Below are 16,427 nucleotides of genomic sequence, written 5' to 3' on the forward strand. Positions count from 1 at the left end.
TATACAAAGAGTCTAGACAAATTAGTAAGAAAAACACCTCTCAAAAAAAGCCAAACGTACATGGACAAAGGACAAAGAAAACTGAAAGAAATAATATAAATAGCTAATGAGGAGAAACAGAAAGCTAATGATAAAACTGTGCCTCACTAACCATCCTACTACTCCCTAGGAGAGGCAGAATCGTCTCCTAATATATAAGTGAATAAAATGACAGGTACCTGGTAATTTGATAGAATCAGAAACTAAAGCTGGGTTCTTATCACAGACTTTAAAAATATATTCTCCCCCCAAGGGTGCCTGGGTGGCTCAACTGGTTAAGCAACTGACTCTTGATTTGGCCTAGGTCATGATCTCACGGTTTGTGAATCTGAGTCCACACTGGGCTCTGTGCTGACAGCATGGAGCCTGCTTGGGGTTCGTTCTCTCTCTCTCTCTCTCTCTCTCTCTCTCTCTCTCTCTCTCTCTCCCTCTCTCTCTCTCTCTCTCTCTCCCTCTCTCTCTGCCCCTCCCCCGCTCACACACGTGCTCTCTCTCCCTCTCTCTCAAAATAAATAATAAATAAAAAAATGTATTCTCCCCTGCCACTCCTGCAAATGTACAGGGAAATCATTTTTTTCCTGTAGAATCTCAAAACCTCATCACTTAGTCAAGGAGATTGATTTCCTTTGCCTAGACAAGTCTAATTATTAAATAAACAAAAACCCTGAGTAAGCATAACATGATGCCCAGCTCATGAAAGCAGTTTACATATCAACTACTTCCAGTTTACCAATGGCCAAATTAATATTTATCAATCCCTAATCCCATTCCACAGAAATGGCTATTTACAAGGAAGACCTATTACACACACCTGACAAAATATGATGCTACCTCTCTGTCTTTCTTTTTAAATTTTTTTTTTTCAACGTTTTTTTATTTATTTTTGGGACAGAGAGAGACAGAGCATGAACGGGGGAGGGGCAGTACCTCTCTGTCTTTCAGATCAACATCTAAGTGACTTGACTGAATGTGGACTAATGTGAGAAAGTAGTTAGGAAGCGGGGGCTTCATAGGAAAAATAAGTAAGGCCAACATTTAAGCAGGTACTGTGGGCCAGGTGCTGTGACAAGGGCTACTGCATTCCAGTAACACGCCAGCCCTGAGGCAGACATTATCATCTCCATTGCAACAGATAAGGAAGCTGCCTCTTGTGGACTTGCCACCCTCACCGAACTCCCACGACCTTTCTGTGAATCTAAGGTGCTCTTTTCACAGGCTGTAACAAAGATCACACTAGGCAAATAGGACCTCTGGGGAGAAAAAAAGCAACTGGGGGAGAGAAAATACACCTTAGTCTGTCAAATCAGAGAACACTGTTAGCTTATGCTTCACCTCAACCTGGTTAACTCGTATCCTCTTTTCTATTACTAGGACAGAACACAAGCATACATACTTGCTAAATGATTGAGGAATCTATCTTCTCTTCCAAAGATGTCCGACGGCTTTATGATAATGGCTTCCGGAAAGGCATCTCTCACTTCCTTCTCTCCAACAGCCTAAACAAGCAACCAAACAAAGCAGAGTTCTGAGAGGAGAGAATAAAGCTCGAATTCCTTCTACTCTTAGGACGTTACTGGTATTTCAAAGGTCAGTTTCTGCAGATTACGGTATGATTCATAAAGGTCAGTTACCCAGAATTTTTGTTTTTAAATAATACACAAAAATGCCCTGCCTCATATGGCTCTTGTTGGGTTCCTTCCCGTATTTATTCTAAGGAAGCTTAGGCTGAAGAAGAAAGGAGAAAAATCAGAGTAGAACTTTTCTAGCTTCCATTTTTCTTTCTACTTACAGGTCCTCTAGTTTGTGTCAACAATCTAGCAGCCTGCCAGAGAAAGGATAGCGTGGTGGGAGGCCACGATCTGGAAGTGGCAGCACACATACATACCCAGAGGAGTCGGGGAGGGGCCAGGAACCTCCCGAACCTCAACACCTTTGCCTATCATCTATCTCCTCCTAGACAAGGCCTCTTTCAATGCAGGTATCAGCACCGAGTCCAGCCTTCCTCTCCACCTGCATGACTCCTGTGAGTGACCTGTATGTCCAGGTAGGCTTGAACCTCTCAGTTTCTTGAGCTTCTCAATTCCGATGACCTCCTCTTCTCTCCACTTCTGCCCCTCTCAACTCATTCAGGCCACAGTCCATATCAACAACTACAAGTGCCTGTCTTCTGAAACACTAAATGAAGACATCCTGCTCTCAGATGGCAACCTCCCATACCTCCAGGTGCTTCATTCATCTCTTCCTGAGATATCTGGTCTTCACCTGAATTCTCAGGCGTTCTAGCCCTCTGATGCTGCTTTCCTACTCATCAAGCCCTCCTAACCTGCCTCAGATTAGATTCCATGGCCCAACTTTTTAATCACTCTCTTACCAATATTGTAAATTACCTTGTCCCTTTGTCTTGACTCCACCCACCAGGCAAAATCCCAATTCTGAAAGAACCCTGTTAGCCTCCTTTGAGCCATGCACTCCTCCTGCCTTCAGAGATGGAGGAAAATAAATCCTAATCGGACAACTCAATAAAAAATAAAACCATCCCAATTTGATTAAAAAATGGGAAGAAGATCTGAATAGACATTTTTCCAAAGAAGACATACAGATGGCCAACATGTATAAAAAGGTGCCCAGAATCACTAATCATCAGGGAAATACAAATCAAAACCACAAATAGGTATCGCCTCACACCTATTAGCATGGCGATTATCAAAAAGACAAGAAATAACAAATGTTAGTGAGGATGTGGAGAAAAGGGGGCCCTTGTGCACTATTGGTGGGAATGTAAATTGGTGCAGCCACCGTGGAAAACAGCACGGGGGTTCCTCAAAAATTAAAAAATACAACTACCATATGATCCAGTGATGCCACTTCTGCTAATATGTCCAAAGGAAATGAAAATACTAAGTTGAAAAAATATCTGCATCCCCATGTTTACTGCAGCATTATTTACAACAGCCAAGACATGGAAGCAACCCAAGTGTCCATCGGGGGATGATGGATGAAAAAAATGTGATACACACACACACACATACACACACACACACACACACACACACACACAGAGAATATTTTACTCAGCCATTAAAAAAGGAAACCTTGCCATTTGCAACAATATGGATGGACCTTGAGGACATTATGCTAAGCAAAATAGAGAAAGACAAATACCTTATGATCTCACTTATACATGGAATAAAAAAAAAACAAAAAACAAACAAAAAGCCACCAAACTCTTAGATACAAAGAACAGATGGCCAGAGGCAGAGGATGAGGGTGGGTGAAATGAGTGAAGGTACAAGGTATAAGTGAAAGGAACAAACTTGGGAGTTACAAAATAAATAAGTCTCGGGATGTAACATAAAGCATGGCAACTATAGGTAAGGAAAATACTATTTCAAAGTTGCTAATCAAAGAGTAGATCTTAAAAGTTCTCATCTTGAGATAAAAAATCTTTGAATATGCGTGGTGATGTTAACCAGACTTATTGTGGAGATCATCTCTCAATATATACTTATGTCGAATCATTATGTTATATGCCCAAAAGTAATGTAATGTATGTTAATGACCCTGAATTTTAAAAAATCATAAACTGGTACCACTATACACTCATGTCACCCATTTTAACTGCATCTTCAACATTTCCCACAAGTAGTGCTTTCTTCTAATTAGGTATTCTCTCATGACAGTTTCAAACAGTCTCTATCCTATTCAGATTCCTCCCTTACTTTTTTCTTCCTTCCAGTAACCAACTTCACCTTCTAATTCAAAGAAAATACAGCAGCAGACAAAAACCACCTCAAGTTCCCACCACAAAACCTACAATTCTCCTCCTTTCTTACCACACAGGGAAATGGCCCTGCCTCCCATGCTCCAGGGCTCACTTGCCCTTCCTCAGGAACCTGCCCAATTGACTCTCTCCTTTATCCTCAGTCTCTTAACCAGAACCTTCTCACCAGCACTTAAACAATGTCAAGGCCTTGAAAGAAAGAAAGAAAGAAAGAAAGAAAGAAAGAAAGAAAGAAAGAAAGAAGAAAAGAAGAGAAAAGAAAAGAAAAGAAAAGAAAAGAAAAGAAAAGAAAAGAAAAGAAAAAGACAAAGATTCCCAACTCCACATGCTCCTCCAGCTGCCTGCCTCCCTCCATCCTCTTACCAAACCACTTACACATGCTGCCTGCCCTTCCAATCCCCAATGCCTCGGCTCCTGCTCACTCTCTGCTCACCTGTGCTCTAGATTCTGCCCTAACACCTGCGCCCAAACCATTCTTGGTCAGATCAGATGACTTCCATGTCCGCAGATCCAAGGTGACTTTCTAGTTCTCACCTCCCTTAGCTTCTCAATGGCGTTCGTAAGCAACTACTCTCTCCTTGTGACGGTCTTCCCTTGGCTTCCATGACCTTGTACTCTCCTGGTTTCCCCACCTCACCACATCTACTCCTTCTCAGTCTTTTTACTTGTTTGGGTTTTTACAGGTGTCTCCTTGTCTACCAGAGCACACTAATCATTGGTACTCCTCTGGGCCCGTCCAAAGTTCTCTCAATCTATGCTTCCTCACTAGGCAATCTTATTCCCAAACATTGCTTCAATTAACTGGTTTTGTATCTCCAAACCAGACCTCATTTCTGAGCTCTAGGATCATAAACCCCATTCACCATTGTGACTTGGATGACTGACACATACCTGAAATGCGACCTGAGTACAAAACTAGATCATCCTCTTCCTTCTCTGTAAATATTCTATCTCAATCTTTGCTGCACAGTGGAACTCTCTAGGGAGACTTAAAAAATACCAAATACCCAAGGTCTATCCCCAGAGATTCTATTTTCATTGGCCAGGGTGAAGCCTGGGCATCAGGATTTTTCAAAATTTCCTCAGTGATTCTAATGAGCAGCTACAACTAAGAACCACTGTCCAAAAGCCTTGTCCTTCTCAAGTGTTTCTCACCTTATTCAACAGCACCACCATCTGTCCAGTGGTGTAAGCTACAGGGCTGCGCATCTTGGAGTCTTCTCTCTCCCCCACCACTGACTCCAGTCCCAGCCCCTGCCCTTCCAAATAACCATGGATTCAGAGGATTCTGTGAATGCCAGGGGAGAGGCAGGCACAGAGTGCACACACCCATTCTCCTTCATCCATGCAGTATGAAAATGGTGAGGCTCAGATGTGCTGCTAGCCAGCTCTGTTTCTTACAGAAACAGAGCTTACACAAAAAGAAAGAGGTGAAAGAATCACAGAGAAACAAAGCTGAAACCCTGATGTACCTTGGCACCAATGTGGCTAAGCTTCCCTATCCCAATTGCTGGATTTTTCAGAAACATGGGGCCTTTAACATTGGGTTTTCGGATGCTAGCAATTAAATGCACCTGACTGATAGACGTCCTCTCTCCCCCATTATATGCTCTTATGGCACAGTTCGCTCTTATGGCACAGCTCTCTACTTCGCAACACCAGGCACAACTGGAGTTATTTTCCTCAGTGGACTAGAAATGAGATATGGGCTAAGACCAAGTCCGTTTTATTCACTACCGTATGCCTACCGCCTAATTCAATATGCAGCATGCAGTAGGTACTTAATAAATAATTTGTTCAATAAAAAAATGCAGTGGGTCAAAAAGCTGGAGCCATTGTCAAAGAACTCTGAGAACAGGTAATAAATGCTCTGTCTTTCTCTGAAGCCCCTTACCATAGTTCCCTGCAAACAGAGGGCACTTAACCAAATTGTCAGAACACAACACACACATATCACACACGTCAATCTAGTTCTGGATACAGAGAATCAGAAGCCCCTTTTAATTCTGGAAATGTCAGTGAGAAACCCTTCTCACTTAACTCATGTTTCAAAGGGGCCAAGAAACTCTGGCTCTGTGAACCACTTCCCAGGTCAACTTGTCACTTACCTTATTTCTCAGATATCTAGAAGAGCTTTTAATATCAGCATTCAGATGTGAAACATGAATGAATTTTTCAACTCCAGCTTCCTTGGACACTTGAGCAATTGCTTGGGGAATCTTCACAAAAACATCCTCAAAATCAAAGTTTCTGAAAGAAAGAAAGAAAAAAGGAGGATCAGTTAAGAACACTTGACTCAGGATTTCAAAGTTTTCTGTGATAAACTGGTTTTCCATACTATTGCTGGAATTCATAACAGTTAAACTTTTATTATTTATTTATTTTTAATTTGTGTGTGTGTCTGTGTGTGTGTGTGAGAGAGAGAGAGAGAGAGAGAGAGAGAGAGAATGAGTGAGGGAAGGGCAGAAGGAGGGAGAGTGGGGGGGGAGAGGGAGAGGGGGAGAGAAAGGGAGGGAGGAAGGGAGGGAGGGAGAGGGGGAGAGGGGAAGAGGGAGGGGGAGAGGGAGGGAGGGAGGGAGGGAGGGAGAGAGAATATGAATCTCAAACAGACTCCATACCTAGCATGGAACCCAACATGGGGCTAGATCCCATGACCCTAAGATCATGACCTGAGCTGAAATCAGGAATCAGACATTCAACCAACTGAGCCATCCAGGCACCCTCATAATAGTTAAATGTTTAAATGGCAATGATTTAACCCAAAATCAAAATATATATGTAAGAAAAAATATATATATGTATATAGTATATATGTGTGTATTTTTTTTAACTTTACTGCTCACTGTCATTACTGTACATAATTTAAACCTCACCATAAGTTATAAATCAGCACACATAATATTCTCTGTCCTCAAGGAATCCCAAGGCTGAGACCCTTTAAGGGTATCTGGCTGCAGTGGTTGGGTAGGGAGGGGGGAAGTGTTGGGAGATAAAAAGGAACCACTTCTTATGCTTGGGCCTTCTTATCCTTTTCCCTCGGGGAAAAAAAAAAGAAACTAAAAAATCAGTCACCAATTTAATACAATAACGTTAACATTACATAATAAGATTAATACTTACTCTGTACAAGGCACTGCTATAAGTCACTACAGGAGATATAAAGTCAAAAAAGACCCTGTAAGTAATCAAAGAACTTAAAAATATGTGCTAAGGCAGACACAGATAATCAAACTTAATAAATATTAAGAAAATGGTGTGAACAAAGTGTTGCGGAACTGTGAGATTAAAACACTATTTGTTGATGAACAACCCACACAAAAGGTAAAAAGAACTGTTCAAACCAATATTCATGTTATCTTTAACAGTGTGAACAGATCTAGAACACTGTTTACACAAGAAAAACCAATGTTCAGTTTGACGAACAGCAGGATAGGCAAAATCCTCCTACCTAATCCATCCCAGCTGGACAAATCCAAACACAGCATCAGTAATTCATGAACAACCGGTGGTTCCGTCAAGTTGATGACACCAACCATACTAACACAATCTCTATTAGCTTTTTATGGGTAACATATCACATTGCTTACATACTAGACTTACCGCCGACTAAACCTCTTGAAAGGGTGTTATTGGGTATATAAACGGGTGTTCAATATTAATGCTTAATGATGGACTAATAAAAAATGTGACAACTACAATGCCTGACAGTAGAAGGTACCCAGTGAATGTCTACTGAAACTTAAGTCATCACATGCAAAGAAAAAACAAGAGACATCCAGATGGCTAACAGACACATGAAAAAATGCTCAACCTTGCTCATCATCAGGGAAATACAAATCAAAACCATAATTACTGCCTCATCCCTGTCAGATGGCTAACATTAACAACTCAGGAAACAACAGATGTTGGCGATGACGTGGAGAAAGGGGCACCCTCTTACACTGCAAGTGGGAATGCAAAGTGGCCACTCTGGAAAACAGTATAGAGGTTCCTCAAAAAATTAAAAATAGAATTAGCCTATGACCCAGCAACTCACTACAAAGTATTTATCCAAAGGATACAAAAATGCTGATTCAAAGGGGCACATGCACCCCAATGTTTATAGCAACACTACCAACAACAGCCAAATGCAGAAAGAGCTCATGTGTCCATCAACTGATGAATAGATAAAGAGGGTGTGCGTGTGTGTGTGTGTGTACACACACACACACACACACACACACACACACACACAATGGAATATTACTTGGCAATCAAAAACAATGAAATCTTGCCATTTGCAGCAACGTGGATGAAACTGGAGTATGTATTATGCTAAATGAAATAAATCAGTCAGAGAAAAATAAATATTGTATGATTTCACTCATATGTGGAATTTAAGAAATAAAACAAATGAACATAGGGGAAGAGAAGAAAAAATAAGATAAAAACAGAGAGGGAGATAAACTGTAAAAGACTCTTAAATACAGAGAACAAACTGAGGGTGGCTGGAGGGGAGGTGGTGTGGGGGATGGACTAAATGGATGAAGGACATTAAGAAGGGCACTTGTCGGGATGAGCACTGGGTGTTGTATGGAAGTGATGAATCACTAAATTCTGCCCCTGAAACCAATAGTACACTGTATGTTAACTAACTTGAATTTGAATTTAAAAAAAAGAAAAGAAAAAGAAAAATCAAGCCAAAGACTTACTTGGTTTCCCATTCTCGCCCAACAAGATTAATGACCACATTGCTGTGCTTCACTGCTCTTCGGATAGAATCTTTGTCCTTGCCATTCCATTCCTAGAAAAACAGTAGCCGGTCAGATGAAAACATAAGGGGTCTCCCCTGGCACGTTTCAAAATAGGCCATCTGATATAGTCAGAATTTAGTACCATTTTATATAGGCTCCATTTATTACAACAAAAACGGTCATGAGGTCTGAACTCTTTGCTGATTCTCTAGCTCTCCTGGAGACAAATAGGTCAAAGAACATCTATTTCATTCAGGTAATGAAAGGACAGAATTGGAAAAGACAATATTCATTTCTAGTGGGGCATATCCATTTTTGGCCACCCAACTGTCCCCAGCAAGTTTGTAAGGGATTCTAGTTACCAAATCTCCCTTCCTGAAACACAGCCAAAGACTAAGGATTATTTGGGAGGAAAATGGACTTTCCCTTTTGGTGGCAACCAGTTACAGACTAAAGACAGGAGGACTATCTCCTAAAGGCTAATGTTAAAATGGGAGGCTTCATGACTATTTTCTCATTTCTTTTTAACTCTTTCCTCTTCACAATCCCAGATCTAGTCATTTCTACTTCAAAGACATGTCAAGCACACTCGGGGAGGTGTGACCTGCCCCAAAGTGCAGGCTGAGCCCATGGCAGATTTTCGTGTAGAACTAAAGTTCTGAGTGATTCAGACTATAGTCAGACTGACGATTCGGGTCCAAAATAGAAACCGGGGATGAAATAACCCCTAGCAAAGGTACAGCATTTTCTACATTAAAATGAAATTGGATTTTTTAAGCATTTGAGTGGGAAATAATAAGCAGTAAGAAGTTTCTTAGGGTCAAATGCTAAGGTGTACGTAAGAGTGAGTGGGGAGGGAGGTGAGGGGGGAAGTTAGCAGAAGGGGGTGCACTAACATCCCTGTGCAATTTAGAAAAGAGAGCCATGGCTACAGAAATCCGATTCCAGAGCAAAAGATGAAGCTCTCAGAAGGAGGAAGTAGTTATAAGCGAAGAAGTGCGGGGGAGGGGGGGGAAACAAGAGAAGTGTAGAGTAATAGCTGTGGAGTCAGACAGGAATGCAAATTCCATTTGCCTTTTTATAAACTGTACAAATTCTCCAACCTCCATGTAAAATTTGAAAATAAAAAATAAAAAATTTGAAAATACAACCTACCTCATGTGTTTGTTATGAAGATTATGTAAAAGAGACATAAAATCTGCTGCACGGTGTGTGACATACCCAACAAAAACAGCAGTTCTACACATACAGAGCTGAAACTTTTTTAGAAAAGATGGCAAAGGGAGAAGAAAAAGAATCCAAGAAGATTCACAGTGGAAGAGATTGGCGCATAACTGCATGAAAGGCCCAAGAGGGATGCGTGGAGAGAAAGAACTAAAAGGAAACCAAATTCCCAGGGATGAGGCCCAGGGAGCGCACTCAGGTTAGCAAACCAAGTGGCCATTAAGACAGAAGTTTCCAATGGAGACCAAAGCAGGGAAATCAGGGCTCCACACCCAGTATGGTCCATCCTTCTCAAAAATAAACAACAGTGAAGTCTCCCGTTTTACCTTTCCTGTACTTCCCCTTTTGTAAACATTATTACATTCAAAGTTATATGTTTAGTCTCCATACTCTCTTTTAAGACTGAGAGCTCCCTGTGGTCTTACTCATCAAAGCTTAAATACCTGTGGTAAAAACGGAATATACATCATATGGCTCCATTCCAATGACTCTGCATGTGTAAGCCAGTCAAAGTGTTCACCTATTATTTGCGAAATACTTTAATTCTGAGGACTGACAAGGCGACCCATAACCTCAAGTCACAAAGAAACAGGAGAAAAGCTAAGCTCCTGTAACTGTAACACCATGAAGATTAAGATTTTAGAAAAGAAAAACACTTTATAGAAACAAGAAATTTCCAGTATAGTATTATACTTAGCTTGTGAACTTTCAGTAAAGAATAAATGAAAAGCTATTAAAAGTAAAAATGTAAGAGAGATCACAAATACTCTGAATGAATGTATCAGAGATCTTAAGGATGTTTACCAAATATTTTTTAAGAGGGGAAAGTGGATTTTGAGAAACTTAACAGAAGACCATGGGGGAGGGGAAGGGGAAAAAAAAGAGAGAGGGAGGGAGGCAAACCATAAGAGACTCTTAAATACTGAGAACTGAGGACAATAAATTATATTAATTAAAAAAAAGAGGGGGGGCGCTTGGGTGGCACAGTCGGTTAAGCGTCCGACTTCAGCCAGGTCACGATCTCACAGTCTGGGAGTTCGAGCCCCGCGTCAGGCTCTGGGCTGATGGCTCAGAGCCTGGAGCCTGTTTCCGATTCTGTGTCTCCCTCTCTCTCTGCCCCTCCCCCGTTCATGCTCTGTCTCTCTCTGTCCCAAAAATAAACAAACGTTGGAAAAAAAAAATTTTTTTTTAATAAAAAAAAAAATAAAATAAAAAGAGGGGAAAGTGTGTAAATGGAAGAGCTCAACTCCATACAGGATGATAAACACAGGAAAATTTAGGCAGAAGAATAGGAGAGGAAGCATCCAGAGTGTTTCTCAATAGGGTAACTGTAGACATTGGGGCAACAGAGCTCTTTGTGGAAAGGGACTGCCTTGGGCACTGTATGCTACTTAGCATCCCTGGTCCCTAGCTAATAAATCAGTATGATCACCAGTCGTTGTGGCAACCATAAAGGCCCACACATTTCTAATCACAGCACTGAAGGGTCTCCCCTACCCTGTATCCCCTGCCTCGCCCCATAGGCAACCACTGGCCCAAAGAAAGAACCTTCAGATTAAAGAGTAACAACAGGGAAGGCACAGCAAGCAGTGTTCTAAGCTAAGTCTGTGCCAAGGAAGCAAGTCATAAAACACCGTATGTGTGATTTTCAGTCTACGGAAGCACTGTCCAACAGCAATATAACATAAGGCACATAGGCAATTCTGAATTTTCTACTCTCACATTTATTGTTATTAATTTTTTTTTTTTTTTTGAGAGAGAGAGAGAGTGAGAGAGAGAGAGAGAGAATATCTTAAGCAGGCTCCATTCCCAGCACAGGGGCCCGATGCGGGGCTCTATCTCATGACCTGGAAATCATGACCTGAGCCGAAATCAAGAGTTGAATGATTAACCAACTGAGCCACCCAGATACCTCTCCACTAGTCACATCTAAAATAGTAAAATGAGGAGCGCCTGGGTGGCTCAGTTGGTTAAGCATCCCAGCTTTGGCTCAGGTCACGATCTCACGGTCTGTGAGTTTGAGGCCCACGTTGGGCTCTATGCTGACAGCTCAGAGCCTGGAGAGTGCTTTGGATTCTGTGTGTGTGTCTCTTTCTCTCTATGCCTCTCCTCCACTCACACTCTGTCTCCGTCTCTGTCTCTCTCTCTCTCTCCCTTTCAAAAGTAAATCAACATTAAATTTTTTTTTTTTTTTTAATTTTAGGGGCACCTGGCTGGCTCAGTTGCCTAAGTATCCAACTCTTGGTTTCGGTTCAGGTCATGATCTCATGGTTCAGTTCGTGGGTTCGAGCCCCACATCAGGCTCTGCGCGGACAGCTCAGAGCCTGCTTGGGATTCTCTCACTCCCTCTCTCTGCCTCTCCCCCCAAGCACACACATGTTCTCTCTCTCTGTCTCTCTCTCTCAAAATAAATAAATAAATAAATATTTTAAAAACTTTTTTCTTAAAGAGTAAAATGAAACAGGCGAAATTCATTTTAATAATATACTTTATTTAACCAAATATACCCCTTATATTATTTTAATATTTAGTAAGTGTAAAAAATTATTCATGACTTATATTATTTTCTTTGTACTATGTCGTTGAAATTTGATTGTATTTTATACTTACATCACATCTGAATTAAGATTGGCCACATTTCAAGTGTTCAGTGGCCACATGTGGCTAATGGCTACCATACTGGATGGCAGGGGCCTAGAGCAGGGATCAGCAAATTATGACCCATGGGCAAATCTAGCCTATAGTCTAACTTTGTAAATAAACTTTTATTAGAACACAGTCACTCCCATTCATTTATATTTTATCTATGGCTACTTTCAGGCAAAAGGGGAGAGCTGAGTAATCATGACAAAGACCCTATGACCTACAAAGGCTAAAATATTTACCAACTGGCTTTTTACAGAAAATGACATTTGCCAACTGCTAGATAAGAGTTTATAAGAATGAGGTAAATGGAGGATGCCCTTGGTTCACTCTGAGATGAAACTGCTGCTTTATTATACTGCCTCTCGCTCCTAAAAATGACCTCAGTACTTTACATCAGTCAACTCCAGTAATCAGCAATCAGTCACACAGACTCTTACCAGAAAGATAATCTGACCCAGGTCACCCATGGGACGAAGGTGCATGGTGTCATATGCTTCACACCGATAGGGTATGATCACCTGTGACCCCATACGTCCTAAAAAAGAACGGATTGAAACAAGGATCAATACTAACATAATATGAATACTTTATACAACAGTGAGTTGGTAAATATTTAAATTACAGCATGACAAGTAAATGGAAATCATGTTTCACAAAAACATATTTTGCCCTGCTAGAGATGCCATAACTTTTCAGAGACCCCTATTCCTGTTTCAACATCCTACAGAGGAAGAGTGATAATGCTTCCTAACATACAGCAGATCAAAATTACATAAATCCAAGATACAAGTAATTTGTAACACTGTTAAATTGAAAAGAAACATGGTTCATGGTTTTCATTAGGCAACCCTAATAAGTGGCACTGAGCATACTGAACTCAAGGAACTTTACTTACCAAGGCGGTTGACAACATATCGGCCCAAGAATCCCGTTGCTCCAAACACAGTGGCCACAACCCCACTGACTGAAGAACGCCCACCTTTCCCATGAGGTATGAGTGAATGATGAAGCTGGCGACGAGGCGGGCCATGAAACACAGCTACGGCTCTCGCAGTAATAGAAAAACCTTAAAGAAAACCCCAGAGTATAAAAAAGTGGCAAACGTTAATATAAAAGTGAGTATGAATAACCTCTTTTCCTAGAAACTTGTAACATTATTTTGCTATCAGTACTTCCAAATACTTAAGTTTAAAATGAACTTTTAAACTAAAAGTTATAATGTAAGTGCCCACAGCAATAATAAACACAAACAGCTGCAACAAAAAATCCATACGTCATAAGGAAATATATAAAAATTAGAAAGTACAGTTGATCCTTGAACAACATGGGTTTTAACTGCATGGGTCCACTTATATGAGGATTTGTTTTGATAAATATAGCACAGTACTATAAATGTATTTTCCCTTCCTTATGATTTTCTTTAATAGCATTTTCTTTTCTCTTGCTTACTTTATTGTAAAAACACAACATATAATACATACACATAAAACATACAAAATATGGTAATCAGTTCTTTACATTACCAGTGAGGCTTCTGGTAAACAGTAGGCTATTGGTGATTAAGTTTGGGGGGAGTCAAAAGTTATACATGAATTTTTTACTGCATGGGGAGGGGAGGGGGTCAGTGCCCCTAACTACTGCATTGTTCAAAGGTCAACTATAAACTCCCTGCCCTATGGGATACAATATACAATATATTGTGATACAATATTTAAGTCACATTAAAAAAATTAAACAGTTAAAAATTAAGAGAGTAGAAACCTCCACAGTGAAAGGCACTGAGAGAATGCAAGGAAGGGACCAATAAATCAGATAATTATGAGGAAGTATTCCTGGATAAAGTAGGTTTGGGGGGCCTTTTTTTTTTTCCAGTTTTACTGAGAATGAACTGACATACAGCCCTGTGTAAGTTCAAGGCATATGGCATGATGGTTTGATTTATATATATATATATAAAATGAAATGATTACACTAGGTTCAGCTGGCATCCACCAACTCATAGAGATCCAATAAAAATGAAAGAAGAAAGAAACAATTTTCTCCTTGCATTGAGAACTCTTAGCATGAACTCCCTTAAATTTTCTATGTATCTTACAGCAGCATTAGCTAAAGTCACCATGTTGTACATTACATCCCAAGTACTTTTTTACGTTATAATGGTAGGCTTGTACCCTCTGACCACCTTCCTCCAATCCTCACTCCCGCAACCCTTCACCTCTGGCCACCACAAGTCAGAGCTCTTTTTCTACGAGTTTGAGGTTTTTTTTTTTTAATTCCACATATAAGTGAGATCACACAGTATATGTCTTTCTCTGTCTGACTTATTTCACTTTAGGATAATGCCTTTAGGGTAGATCCATGTTGGAGCAGATGGTAGGATTTCCTCATTTTTTATGGCTGAATAATATTCCAGTGTGTGTGTGTGTGTGTGTGTGTGTATGTGTATATATATACATGTGTGTATATGTATATATATATACATATACACACACATATATACACACTACAACCTATTTATCTGTTCATCCCCTAATGGACACTTAGGTTGTTCTCACATCTCGGCTACTGTAAATAATGCTGCAATAAACATGAGAATGCAGATATCTTTTTGACTTAGTGTTTTCACTCCCCTTGAATATATATTAGCAGAAGTGGAATTGCTGGATTGTACAGTTGTTATTTTTAATTTTTTGAGGAATCTCCATGCTGCTTTCCATAGTGGCTGCACTGCTTTACAATCCCAACAGCAGTGCACAAGGGCTCACTTTTCTCCACATCCTCGCTAACACGTGTTATCTCTTGTCTTTTTGATGATGGTGATTATAACAGGTGTGAGGTCATAGCTTACTGTGGTTTTAATTTGCATTTCCCTGATGACTAGTAATGTTGAGTACCTTTTCATGTACCTGTTGGCCTTCCGTATATTTTCTTTGCCCATGTTTTAATTGGGTTATTTGTCGGTTTTTCCTACTGAGCAATAAACTATTTTGAGAAAGGTTTTAAAGAGGAGTAACAACAGATTTCCATGTGAAACATGTAACACATACAACAATGTAGAGATGGAAATGAATAAGCCTAGTGCAGGTAACAGAAGATTTACCTGGAACAGATTCTGAAACTGATGATGAATGAAAAATAAAGTTGATGATATATGCTGGAGGTAAAGGACTGTTCGTATAGAATATTTTTTTTAAAAAGCGTACAGTTCAGACTTAATATAAAACTACTGGAAATCATCAAAAGTAATGACAAAAGGAGTGTTTGAGAAAAGATTTCTGAACTTTGGAAAGGTTAATAGTGATTTGTCAAACCTCTCACTATTTCTTTTTCATACACTCAAGTTCTTGATCCTCAAAGTTCCTGCATCAGTGCTTTACCTCTTCTCCACCCAGTCTATATGTGCAAGGAGACTACGTGGCCTTAGCCTGAACGTCTGCCAGGCTGGGAAACACCACTTCCCATGGCAGACTGTACTCATTCCATCCAATAGTGAGCAAGTTCCACCACATGGGAGATCAGTGGCTGCTTCCCAGTAGCGTTGATCCCTATGTTCCTCTGGAATGACAAAGGACAAATCTAATCCCTCTTCTACACCTAAGTGTAGCAACGATATCTCATACTAAGTCTTCTCCAGGTTACACATCCTAGGTTCTGTTAACTATTCCTCATTTGGCAGAAGTGTAAACTCCTTTGGATACATGTCAATTTTCAAGTGCCTTGAAACTCATTAGGGCAGTTTTAGAGCAAGTTACCTAATGTTCAGGGAGTAAGCAAAAAAACAACTGAAAGGTCTAAAGTGCTGATAAATGTCTGCTCCAATCAACAAACTGCTTACCAAGAGCACTAGTGCTTTGTAAACTTGGGGAAAGCTAAAAGAAACAAATAGAAATTGCTTTAGAAAATCTGTGTTTGGAGGAAAAAAAAGTCAATTCAAGCCCCAAGTTGGGCTCTGTATTGGGAAGGAAGGAAGGAAGGAAGGAAGGAAGGAAGGAAGGAAGGAAGGA

The 16,427-nt window shown here is 40.3% G+C and overlaps 1 protein-coding gene across 1 annotated transcript in view; it reads right to left on the bottom strand.

Annotated features, from left to right (window-relative positions):
• The window catches only part of NDUFA9 (NADH:ubiquinone oxidoreductase subunit A9), a 37,545-nt gene that overhangs the window by 16,522 nt on the left and 4,596 nt on the right, over positions 1 to 16,427 (bottom strand). The window contains exons 2-6 of the mRNA XM_040462793.1: positions 13,319 to 13,489; positions 12,861 to 12,958; positions 8,512 to 8,603; positions 5,929 to 6,070; positions 1,433 to 1,535 (exon numbers count right to left, since the gene is read on the bottom strand). Of these exons, the coding sequence (XP_040318727.1) occupies positions 1,433 to 1,535; positions 5,929 to 6,070; positions 8,512 to 8,603; positions 12,861 to 12,958; positions 13,319 to 13,489 (606 nt within the window). The remainder of the gene's footprint in view (positions 1 to 1,432; positions 1,536 to 5,928; positions 6,071 to 8,511; positions 8,604 to 12,860; positions 12,959 to 13,318; positions 13,490 to 16,427) is intronic.

The sequence above is a fragment of the Herpailurus yagouaroundi genome, unplaced genomic scaffold (genome assembly GCF_014898765.1).
Source record: "Herpailurus yagouaroundi ecotype Mexico unplaced genomic scaffold, PumYag 355, whole genome shotgun sequence".
NCBI classification, from domain to species: Eukaryota; Metazoa; Chordata; class Mammalia; order Carnivora; family Felidae; genus Herpailurus; species Herpailurus yagouaroundi.